This window comes from Pollicipes pollicipes, unplaced genomic scaffold, assembly GCF_011947565.3.
Source record: "Pollicipes pollicipes isolate AB1234 unplaced genomic scaffold, Ppol_2.1 Scaffold_7231;HRSCAF=8579_pilon_pilon_pilon, whole genome shotgun sequence".
Classification (NCBI taxonomy): domain Eukaryota; kingdom Metazoa; phylum Arthropoda; class Thecostraca; order Pollicipedomorpha; family Pollicipedidae; genus Pollicipes; species Pollicipes pollicipes.
Window position 1 is genome coordinate 34825094 of NW_023597034.1, and position 12820 is coordinate 34837913.

The 12820-nt window shown below is 54.4% G+C and overlaps 1 protein-coding gene across 1 annotated transcript in view; it reads left to right on the forward strand.

The window, feature by feature from the left end:
* LOC119109142 (protein slit-like) overlaps positions 1–12820 on the forward strand; it is a 65457-nt gene that overhangs the window by 11843 nt on the left and 40794 nt on the right. Inside the window, 2 exon segments of the mRNA XM_037232711.1 lie at positions 7861–7932; positions 11409–11480. Coding sequence (XP_037088606.1) covers positions 7861–7932; positions 11409–11480 — 144 coding nt within the window.

Here is a 12820-nt window from a genome sequence, read left to right on the forward strand (position 1 = left end):
GCCGCCGTGTTCTCGTACTCACCATCGGCCACCGATTCCCCGAGTCGGCAGCGGGTTTATTGGAGCTATTCCTGGCGCGGGCCCGCCTACCTTCTATCACTGAGATCACTGGCTGACGGTAATCATTGACGCGTCCCGACCCAATAATACGGCCAAATAAGCGAGTAGGTGCCCCTGACGTCACGCATGACTGACGTCACACGTCAGTTGGCCGGACAGCTGGCGCCGGGGGCGTGACGTCATCTCAGATGGCGACAGGAGGCGTCTGCACATCATCGTAATGGCCGCAGGGCGAGTCGTTGGAAATGTCTGGAGTTTGCCCTCGCTTTTCTCCAGCCGCCTCTGGGGTCAGTTCGTGCCAATATCGCTCCAGCTTTCTGTCGGCTCTGTCGTGCTGTCTGGCCTACGCGTCCTGTCTTTCATTTGTGCGTTCACCTCGCCCAAATACCCGCCTTTGACAGATCTGTAATGCCCCTGCCCGTTTGAATGGGACGTGCTGTTGAGCAAGAATAACGGCTGCACTATTGAATCGGACTGACACTGTCCCAGTGTGACCACAAGCCGTCGCCCCAGATTCAAGCCAGTCTAGATATACCCGTCAATCTGTATTCAGAACCATCTTAGTCGGCGCCCAAGATAGCAACCCCCCGAAGCCACACGCTATTAAATACAGCTCAAGCTAGGCATATGGTCCAGACCAACCCTGGCCGAGCATTTCACTCGTTGCCCCAGGCAGGCTGCGCACTTATTACATTTCGTCAGACGTCAACCATTTCCATGAAGTTTTTTTTCTCCATAAACCGGTTTGACTGTGAACAACATGCATATGTTTCGGTGCGTGGTATATGAGTTCATAAGCTTGCATGCCCATGTGGATGTAATGGATTATCTATATTTAGAACGATTCTGCTAATTGAAAAGTTTTGTATCACAACTTAATTACACGATAAGGTTGAACCTCCAAATCCCCGGAGCCGTACTTTGTTCGATACGCAGCTCATTGCTCATTTACCAATATGTGCCAAGTCTTAGCCGACAGAAGGGGCTACGTTAACACTTGGATGGCTTGTAGGGAAAAATCGAAACTTTTACCGTGATGGTGCGCCCCGACTGACGCGAGTGGGACCTAAAAGCGCGTACGTCAGGATACACAGACGTAAGCGCGGGGCATCTGAAGTTCTCAGATTGCGCCGGATGCGCACGTTCGTGACGCATGACGAGCGTGCAACGCCGCCGTATACATACATACATACATACATATATATATATATATATATATATATATATATATATATATATATATATAGGTATTTTGTGAGTTGTTGCACTTTGGCTTAGTAAAACATTATGGCATCCATTTCCACGCGCCCGGCCAGCCGGTTCAATGCACCGCGCTCGTATGGGTGCGTGGCCATTGCGGCCGTGCCGAGATCTCGAGAAATAAGAGAGCTAAAGAAACCAAATTTACAGGCTGTATGCGAACTCCCTTTTGCCAGTGTTGGCGTTCGTGTGCCATGCTATTCAGGTCAATATGTTATGCTATCACGCTATATCATCAGGCTATATCATGCTATATCATGCTATATCATGCTATAGGGCCGAACAAGATCATACTCTAACCGGCATCTCAAGTGCCCCCAGACCTCCTGATAGACAAACACCCATCATTCTTATATATCTCTTGTAAACAATCGGTTATTGGTATTCGCTTCAGGCCAGTGGACTTATTTGGCGCTCAAAAGATCACGGTAATCAACAGTGCGACATTGTTTGATTTTAAAAAAATCAAATAAGCGCCAATGATCACGCTAGTAGGTGTGTTCCTTACAATAAAAGGTTAAACGAGGTCATCTTCTATCAGTGACCTCTTCTAACCTTCATGAAATCCCAATTAGATGTTTGTTGACGTCCCTGTGATCAAAAAATTCAAAATAAGCGTCAAAAACTGTCCGCTTTAGAACATTTTCTGTAAACGACCAGGTTGGTTTTGACTTCGGTTTGAATTTCACGCCTGACCGCAGGTCCATGGAATTATTCTTTATCAGGAACTCAATAGTATGATTGTGCACAAAACCATCTCAAAGATATAATGATTTATCGAACACGCCGTCATCGCACCAGATTCAACGGTTTCCGAGGAATTGCCTTTTGGACAGTCATGACCTGGCCTTGACCTGCCGTAGGCTAGGGAAACTATGAAACGAATTTTTATGCATCAAAAGACTTGCTATTAAATTGTCTTCAGCTAATCAAAATTTGGCTACGCCGCGCCGTTCGGAAGCCATTATGAAAAGGTTAGCGCGGGGAAGGCGGACGAAGGAAAATCGATCCCCCAACCCAACCGTGTGGTTTTGATCACTCTAAGTTCAATTTAAGAGCCTCATGCGACTCACACGCTATCTACCACACCTCCAAACTTTCGCAGAATTACCACACCTCCAACCGTAGTCTCGTTAAGTGCACGCAGAAGGCGTTCCAGTTTAGCTTCGCACTGACGTGGTAGTTGAAGTTAAACAACACAGAACATCTTGCAATAAGCGATAAAGCAACCAGAACGCTCAAGCTTATGTGACATGACACTTCAAAGCGCCATTTCGCCTAGCAGGCCCTTAATCACTGATAAGGTTTTACGTTCCAAGTAGATCCAATAAATCACAAACACGATTATCCGTTGTCGAGAAACACACGACTGACTGCTTACAAGATATTTTGTCCGATATATGTATTATATATGTCCGTTATATGCATACAAACACACACACATGGCAGGTCAAGATCAGGCTATGACTGTCGAGAAGGCCATTCCTAGGAAACACATCATATCAGAGTGATAATTAATGGACACTGGCGTTTCATCAAAACATAGTTCACAAACATAACCTCATATATATATATATATATATATATATATATATATATATGCACATATATGCATATATGTGTCTATATGTGTGAGCCTACGTTGGTAATTTATACTTGAATGAAACGTCAGTGTCCATTAATCATCACGGTGATATTCGATTTTGTATTCTGGCACATTAGCATTAGAATTCTGCAGGGACGTAGTCATCCGCCTTTTCGGCATCGCCGGTATGCCGTGCGCATTCCGTGCCAGGCACTATGTGTCTGGTATGAGTTAATTCAGATCCAGCTTCCGTCAGCTTAAGTCAGGCTTGTGCCAGCACAAATCCCACAGACGTCACCCGACTTATGCTCTACGTCAGATCACTTGCTCCTGGAGGCGGTGTGTCTGCCGCGGCGCGGTGCGTCAGCGTTGTCAGGAGCCCGAGCCACACGCATCAGCACGCAGCGGCGCATCTGACGACGATGGACCGAACCAGCCCGTGAAAACCGCGTCCTCCGCGCGCCGTCAGACCCGGTTAGCGCGAATTCTGCGACCTGCCGCCACCAGGGCCGCGTCGGTTCGCGCCGCCGCCGGCACGTGCGCCTCGTCAGCGGCGACGGCCGTCGGTCCCGACGCGGCCGCCAAACAGACCCCCGCCGGCGGGTAAACAGCGGGAGTTTTTACTTCGCCGGCGTCGACGGGGCGCGGCGCCGGCGGCGTCGAACCGACGAGCGCCGCCGCCGCGGGGCAGCGGAATTCATCATCCGCAGGCCGGCCTCGATCCAAGCGCGGCTTCATTAAACTGTATAATGGATCGGCTATTTATTCTGGCGCGCTGCGTGTCTCGCGGTCCGTCGATATCGGACGGCGCATAATGGACGGCGACGAGCTCTGCATGCCTGCCGGATTATCCCGCGCCACGCGGCCTCTGCGCGCCTCAATGCCTGTCAAATTCGTCCGGCCTTGCGCCATGGGCGCCCCCAGGCCGTCGGCTGAGAGAAGTAGAGGGAGGAGGGGGGGGGGGGGGGGGGAGCCGCGTGCACAGTGGCAGCTTTATGGTCGCGAACAGGCGGAGGAACGTTGAAGTCGGTGAATCCGAAGTTTATCTCACGAAGGTCTCGAAAGCTGGTGGTGCCAGGAGATGATCCGCCATTGCCACATTCCTTCCGATGCGGCTTTGTTCGGGCCCGCCCCCAAATCTCCTGCTTCCTGCGATTGGACCCACCTGTCGGTCGGCCGGCCTTTCATCTGGAGCGGCCTCCCGGGGCCGGGCCACTGGTGACGCCATCTAGCGGCTGGGAAGGCCGCGGCCGCTCCGGTGGAATGCGCCGGGAGAAGCCGATCTCTGCCGCTGGAGAGCCTGCTGAGACCCTGTTGTGGTGCGGGGCACACCTCTTTCTGTATCCGCAGAAAAATTTAGCCTCCATGTCGACATGTCTTTTTGATTTCCAATCCCGCCGACGTCATCAGAACATTTCCAGTTCAACCCGAGCTTGAAGCCCTTTGAAGTCGCCACGGGAGCAAACAGCGCATCAACAACACGGCAAAGCTTTCGCCTCACAAGCCGGTAATCCACCTCCAGCCCGGCCCAGCAAAGCTATCCGGGAGCAGCAGCCTGCACGGCCTGTCGCAATCTCCGGCACACCTCCGACGCCGCGTCTCCGGCGCCGCCCGCCGGGGGCCGTCACGCTGTCACCGACACGGTCCGTGCCGCGGCCCCGGGCGCAGTCCGTAACTCACACTGGGATGGGGCGGAGCGATGCGGCGGCACGAGCGCCACTGCGCGCCGGTCCGCGCGCGCACACGTGAAAGGAGACCGATTGAATTACGGCGGCGCCGCCGGCATGCTGACGGCAGCGCCGGCTCTCTGTGTGCGTGAGACGACGACGGAGGGGGCTTGTGCGGGCCGCGAGGGCGGGCTCCGTTGAGACGCTCTTTGGTGAGAGTCAAACCGGGAAGCCTCGTCATACGCGAAGTCACCGCGCTTCTCATGCTGCGGCCAGCCTTAGGGGAATTGCGGGGCTCGTGGTCAGATAAGCAGGAACTTTGTCTCTGGTTAAAAGCCGGGCTGAGCATCTCGATGTTCTTGAGAAGTTTTGTTGTTTGGAACGGCTGCCTTACCAAAATTACATTATACCTACTTAAAGGTCTTTTCTCTCGGCAGCCTACTCAAATCAGTTCCACGCATGGTAACGTAATCGATCGACGATTCGTGCCGAGTATCGGCGTCGGGCACGGGTGTACCGATCCCAGGAGGGTTCAGCACCACCTCTCCAGGTCCGGTTCCAGCGGCGCCGGTGGCGACAGCGGCGCCGACTGGCCCACCACCTGACAAGGGTCGGCGTCGGGTCTGCTTTTACGGGATGGCTGACCTTTCTCTTCGGACGGTGGGAACGCCTCCCGGATGACGCGCTCCGTTCGGTTCGGCCGTCTGACTCGGCGCTTCCTGGACTTTCTCCCCTCCATGAGAGGGTGTGTGGCTGGACGCGTGCGTGAGCTGCCGAACGCATCCGGAAAATGAGTTCGAATAAATGTGGATTATTTTGCTCGGTTGCTGGTTCGTTTGCCTGTGCTCGCTTGCATTTGTCCTAGGACCATTTACCTTGATGAGAGAAGTGTGCCACTAATTTACTGGTGTGCAGATGTAAGACGTCCTTCCTAGTCTATTGACTCTTCTGCCTTGCGTTGTGTGGGTCATCCACCCTCAAACATTTGACGTATAATGGATATCAGCTGTGAAACCTTTAGGTTGTTCATCATCAGTTGTTCATTATATGAAAGTGTACAAATCGCTAACTCAAAGTGTATGGCCTTTCCTCACCCAGCATGTTAGTTTTCAGGCTGCATATATCAGTCTCCCCAGTTCCCTTGCGTTAGTCGGTCACCATGCTGCGCACAGGCCGCCTGCCTCACTCGCGTGGAGCCGCTAGCCGCCTGGAGTGTGGGTCAGGTCACCCACCGTCACGTACGCCTGCAGGTGACCGCGTTTCCGGCGGTCGTCTGTGGCTCACCGGCTCCCGCCCCCTGCGGTTGTGGGCCACCGACTCGGTGGCGCGTGGACCTTCGACCGACGGAGCGTGGTCCGCCCGGCGCATTAGCCGTCCAATCAGATATGCGCGTCGTTCAATCGTTAGCAGGTCGCCGGCCCGGAGGGTTGCGGTCCCCTGGTGGCTTCAGTAGGTCGCCGTCCCCTGGCGGCTGCAGTAGGTCGCCGTCCCCTGGCGGCTGCAGTAGCCCGCTGTATCGCGGTGACTGGGAGGTTTCGCCGCTGGTGGTTAAAAAGGGTCGGCGGCCCCTAACGGCTTCGATAGGCCGCTGTATCGTGGTGACTTCGGAAAGTCTCGCCCCAAGTGGTAAAAAAAGGGTCGGCGGCCCCTGGCGGCAGCAGTAGGTCGCTATCTCCTGGCGGCTTCGGCAGCTCGCTGTCCCCTGGAGGCTTGGGGGGGACCCCGCCCTTGCGGTCACGGATGGTCGGCGTCCCCTGGCGCGTCAGCGCACTTTGCGCAGACAGCGAGCGTTGTTTTTACCTGCAGTTGTCAGCAGATGCACAGCATCGTAAACTTGTTTGGCGCTGATGAAGGGATCTGATGACGACTGATCTAATTTAATGTCGTTCTCGATTTTTTCTCGCGGTTTTGAGAGCCTTCAATACTAAGTTTGGATTGTCACCGAAGTTCTCTTGCTGGTGAAAGACGTCGGACGTAGAATCACAAACAAGAGACTGCCAGCGGAATCTTGTTCCCAAATTCTCAACAAAAGACCATGCATCTGCTCTCCATACGTTCAGCTGAGCTCGCCGGGCACCCAGCCCGCTCTGCTGACTCCGGCTCCTGCGCGGAGTGCTGCGTCGCCCCTCGGGCCCTCAGCTCAGCATGACGCTGCTGGACCTGCGCCGTCCCGCATCTCGCAGCCACGCCACATGGCCGGACGCGGGACGACGCACCAGCAGCGCCGCCGCCGCGCCGCCTTTGTGCGCCGCCCCGTCCTGTCGCCGTCGCCTGAGGATGTCGCGCCGCCGGCTGGCCAAGCTGCAGCGGCGGTGGCCGCCGCCGCACGCCGGCCGCAGGAGAGCGCAATTAGCTCAATTTGCAGGCGCTGTGCTGTCACGGGGGTGCGATTATTCAAAGGCGCGCGATGCGGCGCGGGCGTGGGCTCGTGTTCGGGCTGGCCGCGGTGGTGCGGGCGGGGTGGAGCGGGCTGGTCTGCCGGCGCCGCCCGCCCTCTCCGCATTGTTCCCCGGGCGGGCTCGGCGACGGACCGAGAGACGCCGGCAGGGGGACGTCGGTGGTGTATCGGCGAGGGTCCGCGATGACGTCGCTTGAGACCGTCCCGGAGCGTCCACAAAATACCTGGAAACGATGCCTGCAGCGGTCCGGCCCCAGGGGACCTACGCAACAACGCCTCCGGAAATACTCTGGAGCGCGTTTAATTGGAAATGTCTCCGACATGGCGAGAACAGCGCTGACACAGGAACGTTCTCGACCGGGAGTGACTCCAACGCGATACGATATCTCGGGGAGTGCGGGAAGTTCGCGGAACGCCCGTGCCTGACGCCTGGGAGCGGGGTGTTTTCGGAGCTCGACCAACGGCACTGCCGGACGGACCGGCGGGGCCGGACACAACGACCAGAGGCGGGCGGCACACATTACCATACGAAAGGACGTCTCAGGCATAGCTGACACCTGAATGTTGGTCTCGGCTGGATCAGGAGCAGCAAGCTTGAACCGAAACCGGCTGGTATCGGACTGAATCGGGGATGTGCCGTACGGCCGCGGGGAAATTTCCTTGCTGACGTCCCCCCGCTGAATAGACCAGCGCAGTTTTTGTGACGGAACCTGTCCGACTCATTAGTGAAGAAATTCAATGGGTGTGATAGAATTATCGATGAAGGGATCGAACCTCAGTTTTTGCCAAGCCCGCAATCTGCGTCGCTCCCCGTTAGGCGAATGGAGCCAAGCGACGCGATTAAAGCCAGCCACCATGCGCACTTCCATAAATCAAGCATTCTGTTTCAGAAATCTGGCGCACAACGACATCCACCTGATAGAGGACTCGTCGTTCGCCGACGCAACGCGACTGGAGAAGCTGTGAGTACGGGTCCGGGGTCGCTGTCCGCCCACTTACCCGGACAGGCGGAGCGGCCAGCGAGAGTCACCTCCACTCCGGCTAATGGCTAAATCTCGTTACGGTCGTAATAGCCTTAGCCCGTCGCTGGCGATACCGATACATGCTGATAAGAGGCGGCGGGTGCGCGGCGCGTCCCACCCGGCACGGCGGCTTTGCTGCAGCTAATTGTGATCTGCCACCCCGACCGCGCCACATTTGCCGCACTCTCCGTGTGGCGCAATGTAACGGGTGGGTGAGAGTCGTCACTCGTCCGTCAGGGACGTTCTAAGACTCGTTCCGCTTGCCCCAGGGGTCAAAACTGAGGACCGGCTCACGCTCGGAGAGTGCTTCTCGCGTCTAATTATTGTAGATAAACTATCAAAGCAGCTTGTGCGGCTTCCTCTGCTATCCAAGTGGACGACTGAGTCGGGTCCAACAAAAGAAGTATTTTCCTTTTGCCTCGTTTGTAAGCAAAAACCGTGTTGACTCCAGCGCTGGGTTTTGTATTTGCAATGGAGAGGTTGAGAACAATACCTGACCAACTGCCATGGATAGAACTTAAAATTCCCGAAGACAGATTTCGATTACCATTCGTACTCATGCGAGCAGCACAGATTCAATCCAATACCAGGCAATACTTCTGTAAAAACAATAAATTGCATGGTTTTCTTTGCGTACAAGCTGTCACTAGCGGCTAGGAGTCCCGTCTGGGGTTTATATGCGGTAAATTGTTGTGCACCACGGACAAGTGGCTAAAAGTAATCTGCTACTTACCGTGGTGCCGACAAGGATCATCCTCTGGTCCAATCAGATACGCCCAACGGTAGACAGCGCTCGCCAGAACAACCTGACAGCTCAGAGAATACGCATCCCGAAAAGGAGTTCGGTCACGTGACAAATACTCTAATGCGGTAGCCGTGACAAGTCATGTATTGCTAATACTTAAAGCGTTGCGGTGAAAATGTAACCATATCTTTTCTGCGGAACTCGTGGACCTGCAAGATGTTTGCATGCACTTTGGCCGTTTGCTTTATTAGAGCGATCGCTGAAAGACTATCCTGAGCGTTCCGAGATTAAGACGTGCGCAGTGCAACGAGGTGTGATCCATGACACAAATTTATGGCGGCGAAGGTGTCCGCTTCACACCACTCATTTTCCGCTGGTGTGGCTATGAGCCTTCCGGCAGAGCACGACACGTGGGCGCCAAACAACTTCAAATGCCATGGGGCGATAAGGACGAGCGATTCCTAAAAAGCCGTGCTACTTTCGTATATGGTTTGACTTGAGGATTGGGTAGGCATGCGCTGCTGCCTGACGTGTGGTGATATCACAGGATTTAAATTCCGTGGCTGGAAGAACGCAATATTTTACATACATGCACAACCAAGCGATCACGCTACGTCAGTTTGAGCGACAACTTTTTCAGAACAGACGTCACCAACCTAGCCATTTGTTCTGGGGACATGGCGAGCGCCTGTTTTGCAGTGGCCGTGCTAGATAGGCTCATAACGCCGCTGGGATGGGCGTGGCCTTTGATCGGGGGCTGCTGCCGGTACTGTGGTTATAACTGTAAGTGGTGGCTGAAATTTCCCACGGGGTCACAGGGGTCTGCCGGGGTCAACACCCACGTTGACCTTCTTGCTGAACCGCTCAGGCGGTGGCTTGTTCAAACATTACCCCTCGCTGACAGGTTATGTCTGGAGGAGGGCTATTTGTCTGCGCGGCGTTGTGTCTGTCACGTCCATGATATCAAAGGCTGCAAAGGTGGGATGAATTCCGGTGCACCAGCAGTCATTGCTCGCCGCTCCTTTGACGTGTTGTTAAGAGTGCCGATTTCATCCAGACAACGTGATGGAAACGCCCTGTGCCTGAAGCAGGCCTGTCATGTGCAAACCAGCGCAATGCTACATGGTTCAATGCCCGCAAAACAATTTGTCTGCTTGAAAATCGCTATGGCGGCAGGTTCTTGGTCAAAACAAAGAACCTTTCGGAGAGAAAACTTCTATTTAAAACCCATCACTTGAACGGCTGGGAATGCTCTGCAATTAGTCAAATGCTATATGTTTGAAAAAACTCTTGTTTTTATTTTAATCAAACAACACATGTTTTGTTGAAACAGCATGTCCATAATTCTACTCAGCATACAATTACAGCATGTTTCGGTTTTGCATAGAACCCACCCTTGATTTACGGGCGCATTTTTAGCCAGGCGCGTGTCTTTATGGCAATCTTTTGTCAAGCCAAAGTTTGTCGTGAATTTCGCGGCTGGAGCGGATGTCCCGTTAGCTCCCGGGAAGAAGAACGGGTGCCGACAAAGCTGGTGTCTGTTTGATCAAGATAGATGACTTCCGATTGAACGGAGCTTGCTCAGCTTCAGAGGCAAAAGCTGCGATCGTTTTGGCGCAGGATGGCAACCAAGTCTGTGCTGAACACGTTTTAACGACAATGCTCAGATGCCATAGAACTATGATTTACGCAAAAAGTACGTCTGAATAACCTTTGTTAAAAGCTTGGTCAAAGTTGTGTTCTTACATCTGAAACCCAACACATGCGATTTTTTTTTGCTCTGACACAAATCTCAAATTGTAGCCGACTCTGAGATAAATACATGACGGTAGATACATGACAGCGCCTTTAGCATGTGCAGTCCATGCTATCTGACATTACTGTATGCCAATTTCACGCTACTGCGCTGCCTTTATATGAACACAGTCGGTTGCATGCAAATTTCTCCTAGCAATCTCGGGACGAGCCTGAGTGGCCCCGACGTCCACTGAGCCACTGGAATGCCCATATGCCATCCTCTGTTAACAAGTTAACTCGTTCCTAAAGCCCTTGCTGTAGTAAGGTGTGGCCATCGCTCAGTAATCCTTAAACGGCACGTCAGCCGACCGTCGCAAGCGCCAAACACATTGCCGAAAGCGGCCGGTTCGTCAAGGTCGTGACCTTGCCGTGTGATCATTGATCCGCGGTCGGCACCGAGCCCGGTGCCACACCTTGACGGCGCCGGCGCCAGCTTCTCGGCGTCGCGCCGTAATCTCGGTCGTCTAGACACCGGCGGGCGGCGTGTCCCGCCCCTGTTGACATTCCGCGAGAGCTCGCCCCGCCCCCTGGGGCGTCACACGGCAGCTGCACGCGGCGGCTCATGCTCCGGCGAGTGTGGACGCCATCAGCTGGTGCCGGCTGTATCGGACCTATCGGACGCGGATGTGCCGTCGTGGGTCAGAGGAGCGACAGGCCGGGCAGCATGGGTCACACGAGCAGGGAGCGGGGAGGATCGATGCGTCCCCCGCCCCCCCCCCCCCCCAGGCGGCACCGCCAGGGGCCTTTTTGTGCCGTGGTCCCTGGCGCCCGTCCATAGACCGGCTCCGGGCGCGTTGGCGCCGTTTTTGTCTGAGGAGGGCTGGGACGCCTGTTTGATGGCATGTGCAGCGTCTGAAAACGGGCCGTGTTACAGGCGTCTTCACAACAACCACATACGTCACCTTCCAGAGGAGCTCCTGTCCAGCATGGGAAACCTGCAAAAACTGTGAGTCCGTCCGTTCCAACAAACTCGCCGCTCGCACGCGATTTGGCGGTGGCTTGGCCCACCTCAGTCGATGTGTCTCTTACTTGAGCGGTGTTGCGCTGGTGGGATGCTGCATTGTTGCGATCGTGCACGCGTATCTAGTGGTGGCCCGCGGCGCGATACTGTTCCGCCCGACACCGCAGTTACAGCTGTGTTCTAGCGTCGCTGTTCCCGTCCGTCCTACACCCCTCGTGACCACACTGGGCTCGCCCCACGTTTTTTTACGCATGTGTATGGGAGTAGCAATGACGAACGTCACCTGTCGTCTAGCGTTATTTTCCACTTCAGTTGCGATGCTGGTAGGATGTTGTGATGGGGAGTAACACACTTTGATCAGAACCACTTTCGACGATGAGACGGGTGCCATCAGAGCTGTCCGTAGATTGATTCATGACATAGCTGTCGATGATAGCTCCATCGATTCGTTACGCCGCATTGGACGTCGCGGCGGGACTTCGGGCGGAAGCGAATTCGTTCCAAAAATGGTTCGTGGTGCGAGGTTATGGTGCCGGTGGAGCGCACTTCCGACGGGTACCGCCAATCTCAACTTCGATACCAGTCGGCGACTCGTCGGACACGGACTCCGATACGGTCCGGATCCGCCGCGGTAGCTGGAACTCCAATCACCGAGCAATCAAAGTGTGCTGCCAATCTATGAAAATAAAAGGGACAGGTTGAAATCGCTGACGCACATGCAATTATTTTCGGAGATATGAGACCATGATGAAGAGATTGGCCGTGGACTATGTTTCAAAGACGCTGCACAAGTCAATGGATAGCTTCTTTAACTTTTGATGACATCCAATCACATTCATTGCCCTCAGGCTGTGAAAGGGAGACTGTTGGTGAAGCAAGAATAAACGATTTTAAGTGGTCAGTGGTTAATCAAAAACAACATATCCCATGTTGGCTGTGAGGGATAATTTCCGTCTGCTAAAGAGAAACTTTTATGTGATTGATCACCACGGACTTCGTTTTTGCATCTCTCAACCGGGACTCAATCGATCAGGCCGAAACTCGAAGCGTTCACTTTGAAGCCTCATAGGCACCATCTCAGCATCTCGTTAGAGCAGGTCAGATCAGATCAGATCAGATCAGGTCAGATCAGATCAGCGTCGGACACGATCGCGGGACGACGACCGAGCTGCACTGGCGAACGGGAAGGTCAAGGTCGCCAGCTGACCTGCGCGCCTGCCTGGCCTGCACCGCTGTCTCCCCGCAGCTGTACCTCCTGCAGCTGTTTCACATGCGCACCACGCCTTACCTCCCCTACCTCAACTGCGGCGCTGCCCTTGGCCTCA